General features: G+C 36.7%; 1 protein-coding gene across 6 annotated transcripts in view; it reads left to right on the forward strand.

The window, feature by feature from the left end:
* Window positions 1-12,327, forward strand: part of LOC108343354 (DNA-directed RNA polymerase 3B, chloroplastic) — a 41,719-nt gene that overhangs the window by 20,997 nt on the left and 8,395 nt on the right. For 3 of the 6 annotated variants that reach the window (XM_052874888.1, XM_017581588.2, XM_052874896.1), the window contains 7 exons: window positions 1,725-1,795; window positions 2,137-2,221; window positions 2,303-2,455; window positions 2,722-2,796; window positions 2,908-2,997; window positions 8,804-8,851; window positions 8,926-9,040. In XM_052874888.1, the coding sequence (XP_052730848.1) occupies window positions 1,725-1,795; window positions 2,137-2,221; window positions 2,303-2,455; window positions 2,722-2,796; window positions 2,908-2,997; window positions 8,804-8,851; window positions 8,926-9,040 (637 nt within the window). Of the gene's footprint in view, window positions 1-1,724; window positions 1,796-2,136; window positions 2,222-2,302; window positions 2,456-2,721; window positions 2,797-2,907; window positions 2,998-8,334; window positions 8,437-8,505; window positions 8,557-8,803; window positions 8,852-8,925; window positions 9,041-12,327 lie in introns of those variants that run through there. The other 3 variants (XR_008247823.1, XR_008247824.1, XR_008247821.1) reach the window with 3 other exon arrangements.

A 12,327-nucleotide genomic window follows, 5' to 3' on the forward strand; every position in this document is an offset into this window, starting at 1 on the left:
TGCATCGATTTATTCCGGGGGAGACTTTGGTAGAAGCAGTGAGCCAGGAGCTTCAAACCCGTGATGAAGCGTTTAGAAAATTGCGTTTTCATTTGGAGAGGGCCCAAGAAGTAATGGTGAGACAGGCAAACAAGAGGCGAAGACCAGCAAATGTTGAAGTGGGAGATTGGGTTTTCTTGAAGATAAGACCTCATAGGCAATCTTCAATGCCAACCAGACTTCATTCAAAGTTGGCAGCCAGGTATTTCGGTCCTTTTCAAATAATCCAGAAGGTGGGGGAGGCAGCATACAAGCTGCAGCTTCCAGAGACAGCCAGGATACACCCCGTCTTCCACGTTTCCCAGTTAAAGAAAGCGGTAGGCACGCAAGGGGTGGAGAAGGAGTTGCCGCAGGAGCTACAAGGAGAAGGGCCATCGTTCTGGCCAGTGAACGTGTTGGGAAAGCGGCAGCTACAACAAGGAGATGTGGAAGTGCCACAGTTGCTGATAGAGTGGCAAGTTGGAGGCTCAGACGGTGCAACCTGGGAAGATGAAGTCACGATCAGGGAACAATACCCTGATTTCAACCTTGGGGACAAGTTTGGACTTCAGGAGGCAGGTATTGATAGACCTAAGGGTAAACAGGGGTGGATTGTATATGAGAGGAGAAATAGGAAGGCGAGTTAGAGGGGTTAGTCAGTTAAGGGAGCTGAGGAGGTATTAGTATAAATAGAAGTTGGGTAGTTGGCAGGGGGATATTATTGTTTTTGACAGTTAGTTGGTTAACAGGTTAAGTCCTGTGGAGGAGGGTTAAGCCTCTTGTATCACTGATGCATATACAATTCTTTGTGAATAAGATACGACACTATTCTTTTCTCTTCTGTTTTTCCTTGTTGCTTGTGTGAGAAGAGTTCCTGATTAGGTTCCCCAAATCAGGAACTTAACAGGTATAGTCTACCAATGGCTCTCTGAAGGCTCGTGTTAAACTCACGGCTTGATTCTTCCAACTTTGTTGTTTCACTAATGTGCAGAATTTCATTATAATCACCAATAAAGAGCTGGGGAGGTTTGACTGTACCATAATGCCAAAACTCAGTTTTAATAACTGATATGTGACAGTTTATGGAGCAGTTATCATTTTCACTTTTATGTTTGAGTGTTAGGAGACAGTTATGTGTGCTGTTAGACAGTTTCTGGACTCGCAGAGCCTCTATATGAGTTTCTGAACTTTAGAACAGCATGAAATTGCTGTAATTTCTGTAACATGGTGTTATTTAAGTCTATTTACCATCTATTACAATTGGTGTTTTATCAATAATATTTTATTATCGTTAGTTTCTTCCCCATTCTCCCAATTGTTAATCATGAACTCCGATGAGTCAGAGCAGCCTTCTGACTTATTGTGTTATAGAGGACTCTTCTTTCTTCTTGTTAATCTACTTAAAAGATAGATATGCTTTATACAGACTCTCTATTTCCCGGACACGTGAGTCAGTTGGACCTGTAATTTCAATACTGAATAACTGATTATATTTCAACAGCAACTAAAGTGTTTGTTAGCGAGAAGTCAATCTAAAGTTGCAACCAAAGCACAACAATTAGAGGAGCACATGAATCTGTTTATCTAAGTTATTAAGTATTTATGTGTTCACTTTCATAAATTATTTTGATAAGGGCAATTAAACTGATTAATTATTCTATAATATTTTCTATTCTGACTTTTCTGGAATAAAAATTATTTGTCAGCTGGAGGCTGCTGCTGTTAACTTGGTGGCTAGTGAGAGACCAGCTGACGTTTACTCAGAGATTGCTGTTAGGTATGTTAAATCCATTATCAGCATCTTATACACTTCACATTCAAACCACTGTTTCAGGGTATATTATTTCAAGCTCATAATCATTACATTAATCCCTTGTTGAAGTCTGAATGCAAAATGCATTTTTTCATAACTGCATTGAAATACTAATATCAGTCATATAGATTTTTTGGTTAAAATATGTTACCTCGTGACCTACTTTGCTTGAATATACTTACTATATTATCATACAAGTAGTAGTTTGTCTACACCCTAACAAAGTACTAAGTGCACTATACAATTAATTTTACCAACTTACTGTGGATAATCAGTATCTAATTTTTACTTGAATATTTGAGCAGGGTTCATGATATTATGAGAAGGGACAGTAACAAAGATCCAGCTGTCTATCCAAATGCTTTGTTGGCAAGAGTTTTAATTGATCAGGTCAATATTAATTAAAATATAGGTTCCTCCAATTAGGTATAATCTCTTCTTTTCACTCACCCAACTTTTGGTAACTTTCAGATTGACAGAAAGCTGGTCAAGCAGACGGTGATGACCTCGGTTTATGGTGTTACTTTTGTTGGTGCACGAGAGCAAATGAAGAGAAGATTACAGGAGAAAGGCCTTATTAATGATGAACAACTTTTATTTACTGCAGCTTGCTATGCTGCTAAAGTAAGTTTCAGCCATGTTATCAGACCTATGTTAGCTGTTAGAAAGTGCAATACATGTGAACCAACATGCAAAATAATGCTTATACAATAAATCTGCTCTATTCTGCTGTTAGAGATATTTCTCTTTGCATCTTTTCTATTAGTTGTTAGAGATATCTCTCTTTGTATTTTTTGGTTAAGTGAATCTTTTTCGTTTTTCTGTTTTGTTCTTTTTGCTTAGTTGTTATTACAGATTTGTGTAGTTATATTCTGATAATCATTTTATAGGTGACATTAACTGCCCTTGGAGAAATTTTTGGAGCTGCACGTGTCATCATGCGTTGGCTTGGTGATTGTGCAAAGGTTTGGTCTCAGCCATGTTAAACTTCAAATTTTGGCACTGTTGTGTGTGTTCCTGCATGTTTTCAAGCTTTCTTTCTATTCCTGAATGATGGGACCTTAAAATTTTGATAGGTGATTACTTCCGAAAATCATCTTGTTAGCTGGACCACTCCTCTTGGTCTTCCAGTTATACAGCCATACTGTAAAACTGAGCGTCATCTGGTAAGCTTTTATAAAACGTGATTCTGGGCCCTGTGCTCCCCTCCCCACTTCCCCTCCTTTCTTTATGTTATAGGCATTAATTTACTCAACAGTGACAAGTTAAAACCATCATACTAAATATACAATGGAAGATATTATTGTAGTAATAAAGCATCATCCTCTAGGATTGAATGAAGTGACAAGTTAAAACCATCATATTAAATATACAATGGAAGATATTATTGTAGTAATAAAGCATCATCCTCTAGGATTGAATGAGCTGAGTACTAGATTACTAATTCACGTAATTTTTGAGCAACAAAAAATATCATGTGAAATGATGAACATAAAAAATTGATGGGAATTCAAATAATATAAACAATGTTAAAAAATTGATTTCATACCTTTTCATATAAATTTTCCCCTTTCCAATTGATGTGTCAATTATAATTACCCACTTGAGTTTATTAAGAGCTTGTTTACCCTTAATTCCTTAGACCGCCAAACTTATCCATTGAATTCTAACCCCCAATCCCTTAGGTCAGTTAGAAAATTCAATAAAATCATGAAAAACAATTATTATCTCAATTGCAAACTAATTAGTTGTGCCCAATTTCCCAATTGTGACAACATCTAATCTGTTCTATTTATAATCGCAAACAATCCCCAATTTCTCAATTGTGAAACTGCTCATAGAATAGACATTAGAACATAAATAGAATACTAGGATAATTAAAATTACTAAACATCAATTGAAAAGGTTCAGAAATTATAATCAAAAGTACTACATCAATCCTCTAACAAAAAGGAAATTAGTTTTGCATAATGTAAAAATTATGAAGAAAAACTCAAAAGAAGAAGAAGAAGCAGTGTAGAAGGTGTTCCGTCCTTTTTTATGTTCGCCCCCCTTCCAAAATGACGTCCCAAAATCCTCTTTTCACTTTTCCACTCATTCCCCTTTTTAGGAGAGTGGTTACTCCCTCTAAGTAATTGCCCTTCATTTCTCTATTTTTTAATCTCTTTGAATCTACTTAATATGAAAGGTTAGTAGCTGCTCTGAAAAAGTTCACAACTTATGGAAAAATCCACAATCTGCTTGGGCTCTTATCTAATTTCAATTCTGCACTTCCTGAAGTAAATCCACAAGTTGTGGTAAAAGCCACAACTCACTTGTGGAATTCTCTGTTTTGCCTTCTATTTCTCTCGAGATAAATCCACAGGTTGTGAAAACTTTCACAGCTCAGTTGTGGAACTCTCTGATTTCATCTCTGCATCTTGGACATTAATTCTTCCCAAGTTGTGATTTTGACACTTAGAATCACTAATTACAAGAAAATTACAAAATCCAAATGTATGATCCGAAACAAAGATATGCATGATGAAATCATTCAATTAATGCAATTGTGTATGCAAATGACCTAAACTAAGATATGAATGCAATTGCATTTTATTCACACATCAAAATATCCCAAGCTTAGACTTTTGCTTGTCCTCAAGCAAAGAGAATTCAACTAACACAGAATGATAATGCACATAGAATGATGAATGAATTTAAATGGAAATATACCCTCTCATCTTAAGTTCAGTTCAAACAATGATATTCCTCAAGCACACAATTCACAATGTTCTTAGAATGATGACTAACTTATTGAGTCCCTAAGTGCAATTACTTAGTTGAGGTATGACACTAGACATCAAGGCAGATAATATTTGGAATTTTAGTTTCTCTTTAGAAGGATTTTCTATTAGGTTCCTCACTTAGAAGACACTTACCTGCCAACTAAGCATGGATCTTCCACTCAATTGTTTTCTCTTTTTCTTGCAACACTCATTCTCAAAGGAGTGTCTCTTCCCCAAAGGGGTATCAATTTATTCACTCAATTTTTTTTTTCAATTTTTTTCAATTTTTTTTTAATTTTTTGACAGACAATTATCCAGTAACCAAGTGCAGTGAGTGTCACCATAGAAACCTAACAAAAAAAATATTTTCTATCATTTATGTACATCTCAAAAGTTATATTCCTTAAGTGTCAAATCTCACTGTGTAGTGTGTGAAGTTTACCAACAAGCAGTCACAAATAGATATTCACGGTATGCTTAGAAAATATGCTTACTGAACAAAAATAGAACTCAGAGTTAAGATGATACATTTCCATTTAAACATGAGATGCAATATGCAAATGTAAAAATTATATAAGATGTCATGCATAAGAACACCCCAAGCTTAAATATTTACATGGTCCCCAATGTATAGAAAATAAAAAGTGTAGGGGCTACAACTCACAAGATTACTGATGACGAGAGCAGAGCATGGTGAGAACGTCTTGCAAGAGTTGTTCCACATTTTTCTGATGGAAAAGTGTTTGGTTAAAAGGAATGATCGGTATTGCTTGGTCATGAGTGATATTATAGGCATGCCACCTCAACCTCTTCCTAATCCTGAGTTCACTACGGTGCATGGTAAAGATAGATGGATTTCCTCTGGATCTCAATGCCGAAATACCTTTCCTCATGCTCGTGCTCCCTCATCTCACATTCCTCCCATTTCTATGCCTTCTTCTTTTGACACCCTTCATCTTCAGTAGTCCATTACTGAACTCCAAACTCAACAACTCCAACATTATCAAGAGTTCATACGGTTTCAAGATACTCAACTTCTCCATCAGAAAAATGTGGAACAACTCTTGCAAGACGTTCTCACCATGCTCTATTCTCGTCATCAGTAATCTTGTGAGTTGTAGCCCCCTACACTTATTATTTTCTATACATTGGGGACCATGTAAATATTTAAGCTTGGGGTGTTCTTATGCATGGCATCTTACATCATTTTTACATTTGCATATTACATCTCATGTTTAAATGGAAATGTATCATCTCAACTCTAAGTTCTATGTCTGTTCAATGATATTTTCTAAGCATAATGTGAATATCTATTTGTGATTGCTTGTTAGGAAACTTCACGCACTACACAGTGAAATTTGACACTTAAGGAAGATGATTTTTGAGATGTACATAAATGATAGAAAATATTTTTTTTGTTAGGTTTCTATGGTGACACTCACTACACTTGGTTACTGGATATTTGTCTGTCAAAAAAAATGAAAAGAAAATTGAGTGAATAAATTGACACCCCTTGGAGACTATATGTTACTGGCGAAGAGACACTCCTTTGAAACTGAGTGTGACAAGAAAAAAAAACAATTGAGTGGAAGATCCATGCTTAGTTGGCAGGTAAGTATCTTCTAAGGCAGGAACCTAATAGAAAATCCTTTAAAAAAAAATTTCAAAAATTATTTGCCTTGATGTCTTGTGTCATACCTCAACTAAGTAATTGCACCAAGGGACCCAATAAGTTAGTCATCATTCTAGAAACATTGTGAAGTGTGTGCTTGAGGAATATCATTGTTTGAACTAGACTTGGATGAGAGGGTATATTTCCATTTAAATTCATTCATCATTATGTGTGCATTATCATTCTGTGTTAGTTTAATTCTCTTTGCTTGAGGACAAGCAAAAGTCTAAGCTTGGGGTATTTTGATTTGTGAATAAAATGTAATTGTATTCATATCTTAGTTTAGGCCATTTGCATACATAATTGCATTAATTTAATGATTTCATCATACATTATCTTTGTTTCGGATCATACATTTGGATTTTGTGTTTTTCTTGTAGATTTGTGATTCTAAGTGTCAAAATCACAACTTGGGAAGAATTGATATTCAAGATGCAGAGATGAAACCAAAGAGTTCCACAGCCTAGCTGTAGTTATGTGGATTTTGCTCCAAAATGTAGAGGCAAAACAGAGAGTTTCACAACTGAGCTGTGAAAGTTTCCATGGATTTATCTTGAGAGAAATAGAAGGCAAAACAAAGAGTTCCACTATTGAGTTGTGGCTTTTACCACAACTTGTGGATTTACTTCAGAAAGTGCATAATTGAAACCAAAGAAGAGCACAAGCAAATTGTGGATTTTTCCATGAGTTCTGAAATTTTTCAGAGCAGTTACTAACCTTTAATATTACATGAATTTAAAGAAATTAAAAAATAGAGAAATGAAGGGCAGTTACTTAGAGGGAGTAACCCCTCTCCTAAAAAGGGGGAATGAGTGGAAAACTAATAAAAAAAGAAAAGGATTTTTGGGACGTGAAATTAGGGGGTGAGATGACGCACATCAACATGGACTGAAGAGCTTCTACACTTCTTTTAGTTTTTCTTTGGAATTTTACATTATGTAGAACTAATTTTCCTTTTATTAGAGGATTGATGTAGTACTTTTTGATTATAATTGATGGTTAGTAATTTTAATTATCACAGTGTTTTGTTTATGTTCTAATGTCTATTCTATGAGCAATTTCACAATTGGAAAATTGGGGATTGTTTGCTATTATAAATAGAACAGATTAGATGTTGTCACAATTGGAAAATTGGGTACAACTAATTAGTTTGCAATTGAGATAATAATTGTTCTTCTGATTTTATTGAATTTTGTAACTGACCTAAGGGATTTGGGGTTAGAATTCAATGGATAAGTTTTTCTGTCTAAGAAATTAGGGATAAACAAGCTCTTAATAAACTCAAGTGGATAATTATAATTCGCACATCAATTGGAAAGGGTAGGAATTTATATGAATAGGTGTGAAATCAATTCTCTAACATTGTTTATATTATTTGAATTCCCATCATTTGCTTATGTTCATCATTTCACTTGATATTTTTGTTGCTCAAAATTACGTGAATGAGTAAATTTAGTAATCAACTCATTCAATCCCAGAGGACGATATTTTGTTACTACAATAACGATTGGTATACTTGCCAAACGTTCATCAAGTTTCTATGGTTTGGTTGCCGGGATCCTAATAGTTATACAACCATACTGTAAAACTGAGCGTCATCTGTAAGCTTTTATAAAACGTGATTCTGGGCCCTCCCTCCCCACTTCTCCTCTTTTCTTTATGTTATAGGCATTAATTTACTGAACAGTGACAAGTTAAAACCATCATACTAAATATACAATGGAAGATATCCACCTAACTGGTTAAAAGAACGAATTTTGTTAAAAGCCCACTTAAAATGGTAACTTATGTGACATTATGCAATGGGTTGATGTGTTAATGGATTGTCATGGAACTGTAGATCTTTCTTCAATATGTTGCTACCATATGGCTGTAATTGTACGTGTTTCACCATTTCTTGACCAGTTGTTATGCTAATATTCATAACCGTTATTCTCTACAAACTACATATTTTGTATTACTTGCTTTGGTGACTCGTCACTTCAGTAACTTTTGAGATGTTTGGTGATTTATTTAACCCAATAGTCTATCAATTGTGTGATACCTCAACAAATTCTGGCTATTAGGCAATGCAATGGAGATAGACTATGACCAGTCAGTTACCTGCGGAATATGTAATAAATTAATCTTGGTGGCTGTAAGACTCCACTGCATTTCAAACTATTTCGGTATGACCTTTTGATATTTCCTCATAATCTCTCAGCCATTATAATGTTGTGTGCTTGTTTGCTTCTCAGAGCTCAACACTAGTATTAAGAAGCACTTCTTTTAGGCTGTAGAGAGAAATGGTAAATATTCACGTGATATCATCCCCTTGTGTATATGAATACAGCTGAGGAACATAAATACATAACAGGGCCCAAGCCCATTTACAAAATATTCCTAGCATAAGCTATATAGATTTGCAGGCGCTGTGAAAGAAGCTGTAAAAACCCAAGACAACCAATAATTATACATTTGAATCAAAAATAATAGTTTAAGGATATTTTAACTATCTTGAGGCATGACAGTTATGAATCTCGCCATTGACTGCAGATAAAAACATCTCTTCAATTTTTGGCTTTGAGACGAGAGGGTAACACAGTAAGTGTACACGTCCTCATTTTTGCAGCTTTCCTTTCTGTTGATATTTTCAATTAAAACTATTCACATTCCAGGTAGATGCCAAGAAACAGAAATCTGCATTTCCCCCAAACTTCATACATTCACTGGACAGTTCACACATGATGATGACTGCTCTTGCCTGTAGGGATGCTGGTTTAAGTTTCGCAGGTTTTAAGTTCTCCTTTCACTAACAAAATCCTAAAGCATATTCAAAATTTCGATCTAAAGTTGCAAAAATATAGAATATTTGTTTAATACTTATATTTTCTTGTTCGAAGGCAGTGTAAACCTAGGAAGGGATGGAAGTGTATGCCTTCTATTTCTGCTATTCCTATTGCCATGACAACTGGAAAAACTACTTATCTTGGTTTACCTTTGTGGAGTTGTGATTCCTTAGTCAACCATATCATGACCATCTGAAAATAGAAATCTATTTTGATCTGTGAAGACAATTTCAATGTTAGGAACTGAGTTTCCTGTTATGTGCTGTTGCTGCAAAACAACCTTATCTTCAAGGTTGGTACAGTAATGCTTGTTCCCATGGCTCATCTTCATCATAGGAAGGGAACCCACTGGCTGCTGCCCTCCAATTCAGGTCTAGAGGCTTGGGTGGTGGTCTATATGAAAGAATTGTTGACTCCTTTAAGAGTTGCTTCTTTTCCAGAATTCCCATGGACCATATGATTGTTCTATACTGCCTTCTGACCTGGTGACCACTTACATGGGCCTGGATTTTAACTCTTTTCTGATGAATGATCAAGAATTCTTTTCTCTTCTTCCACCCCCAAAACCTTTTTTGTATTTTTATAGCAGCAGTACTGGTGAAGCCCTCTCCTTGCCCAGATTTGTTCATCCTAGAAGCTAAAAAGGAAAGAACTTGTTGATCTGACCATCCAATTCCTTCATCATCATCATGTTGAGCTAATTGTTTCCTCTGAATGTTATATTGCAGCCCTGCAAAGAAATATCCCTGCCATTGATCTTCTAGTGTTTTATATGTTTGTGACAACCATATCTTTTTCCCACCCCAGACAACTGCATCTTCTACTTTATTTCCAGCCATAACAGTCACCCTGTTCCCACCATATTCTGCTTTCTTTCCTCTGTCTTCACCCTTCTTCACTTTTTTGACATACACATCACAACCTACGCCACTATCTCCCCTAGAAACAGCAGCTTTTGCCACTTCCTGGGCAGCAACACCAACAGTGTCTTCATCACAATTTTTGTCTTCTGCACTGATATCTCCTTCTCTTTCCTTCCCAGAAATAGCAGCTTTTGCAACTTTACTTGGAGAAGCAAGAGTAACAACCTTCTCATCATGGTCTTCACCTGATGTATTTTCCCTACTGTGAATAAGGGAGAAGATTGGGAGAAATCTCCCTTGTGTATTTTGCATACACATAGGGTAGTTTATTTATAATGTAAGATATGGCTCAAGGCCCTTAATACAGAATGGGCTGAGCCCAATTAACATAAACACACATCTTAACATCTAACACTCCTCCTTAAGCTTGAGCATATAAATCATATGTTCCAAGCTTGTTACAAAGATAGTCAATTCTAGGTCCTCGTAAGGACTTAGTGAATATGTCTGCCAACTGGTTACTTGAGTTAACGAACTCAGTCTTGATATCTCCGGATATGATTTTTTCTTGAATAAAATGACAATCAACTTCAATGTTCTTGGTTCTCTCATGGAAGACGGGTTAGAGCTACTATGGAGAGCAGCTTGATTACCACATATAAGTGTCATGTGAGTGACATCTCCAAATTTCAATTCACTAAGTAATTGTTTAAGCCACACAAGCTCGCAAGTAGCTGATGCCATAGCTCTATATTCTGCTTCTGCGCTGGACCTTGCCACAACACTTTGCTTCTTACTTTTCCAAGATATCAGGTTGCCACCAATACAGACACAATATCCAGAAGTAGATCTCCTATTAGAAGGGGAACCAGCCCAATCAACATCTGAATAGTGTATCGTTGTTAGGACCATATAGCAAACCTTTTCCAATCCTTTAATATACTTCAGTATGCGAACAACTACATCTCAATGGTCTTCACATGGGGAGTTTAGGAATTGACTCACCATGCTAACTGTGAAGGAAATGTCAGGACGCGTAACAGTAAGATAGTTTAATTTACCAACTAATCTTCTGTACCGTTCAGGATCTGAGAAAGGCTCCCCCTGATTTGATACGAGTTTGATGTTAGGATCCATAGGTGTCTCAACAGATTTAGAGTTCATTAACCTTGTTTCCTCTAGGATGTCTAACGCATACTTCCTCTGAGATATGACAATACCAGTGTTGGATTGTGCTACTTCAATACCCAAAAAGTATCGGAGTTTGCCAAGATCTTTGGTTTGAAAATGGTGACAAAGGTGTTGTTTCATCTGAGAGATGCCAAGATAGTCGCTTCCCGTGAGAACAATGTCATCGACATACACTATTAAGTAGATACATCCAGCACTTGAGTGGCGATAGAACACTGAATGATCCGCTTCGCTGCGAGACATACCAAATTTTTGAACAACACAGCTGAATTTACCAAACCAGGCCCGAGGAAACTGTTTTAGGTCATATAAGGATTTGCGAAGACGACACACCAATCCAGATGACTCCCCCTGAGCAACAAAGTCAGGCGGTTGCTCCATATAAATTTCTTCATGCCAATCACCATTAAGGAAAGCATTTTTGACATCAAGTTGATAAAGAGGCCATTGTCGAAGAGCGGCCATGGCAATAAATAGGCGAACAGAGGTCATTTTTGCCACTGAGAAAAAGTATCACCATAATCCAAACCAAAAATTTGTGTGTAGCCTTTGGCAACCAGTCGAGCTTTCAGACGATCAATTGTACCATCAGGGCCAACCTTGATAGCATACACCCACCTGCAACCAATAACAGACTTTCCAGATGGTAATTGGACAAGCTCCCAAGTTCCACTTTTCTGTAAAGCACTTAATTCATACAGCATGGCTTGACGCCAGCCAGGATGAGTTAAGGCATCACCCATAGACTTGGGAATTGACACAGAAGAAATGGATGAGAGACATGCATAAAAAGATGGAGATAATTTGTGGTAACTAAGAACAGTATAATGGGGCGAAGAGTTACGGGTAGAGCGTATACCTTTACGGAGGGCAATGGGCAGGTCAGACTCATTTGCTGGAGCCAGAGGAGACACAGGAGGCGGCAATGGAAGTGAGCCATGAGGGAGACGATTGCGGCGACTATAAACCTGAAGGGGTGGTGGTGAAGGACGATCCTGTGGTGAAGAAGAGTCTAAAGAAGGAGAAGGAAAAATGGATGGAGCATCACGAGGAGGATCACAGAAAATAGGAATATCAACAGTAGCAAGTGGAGGTACAGGACTAGAAGATAGATGTGAAAAGTAAAAAGAAGATTCATCAAAAGTGACATCAACAGAGATAAAATGACGATTGAGGG

This window comes from Vigna angularis, chromosome 1 (genome assembly GCF_016808095.1).
Source record: "Vigna angularis cultivar LongXiaoDou No.4 chromosome 1, ASM1680809v1, whole genome shotgun sequence".
Taxonomy (NCBI): domain Eukaryota; kingdom Viridiplantae; phylum Streptophyta; class Magnoliopsida; order Fabales; family Fabaceae; genus Vigna; species Vigna angularis.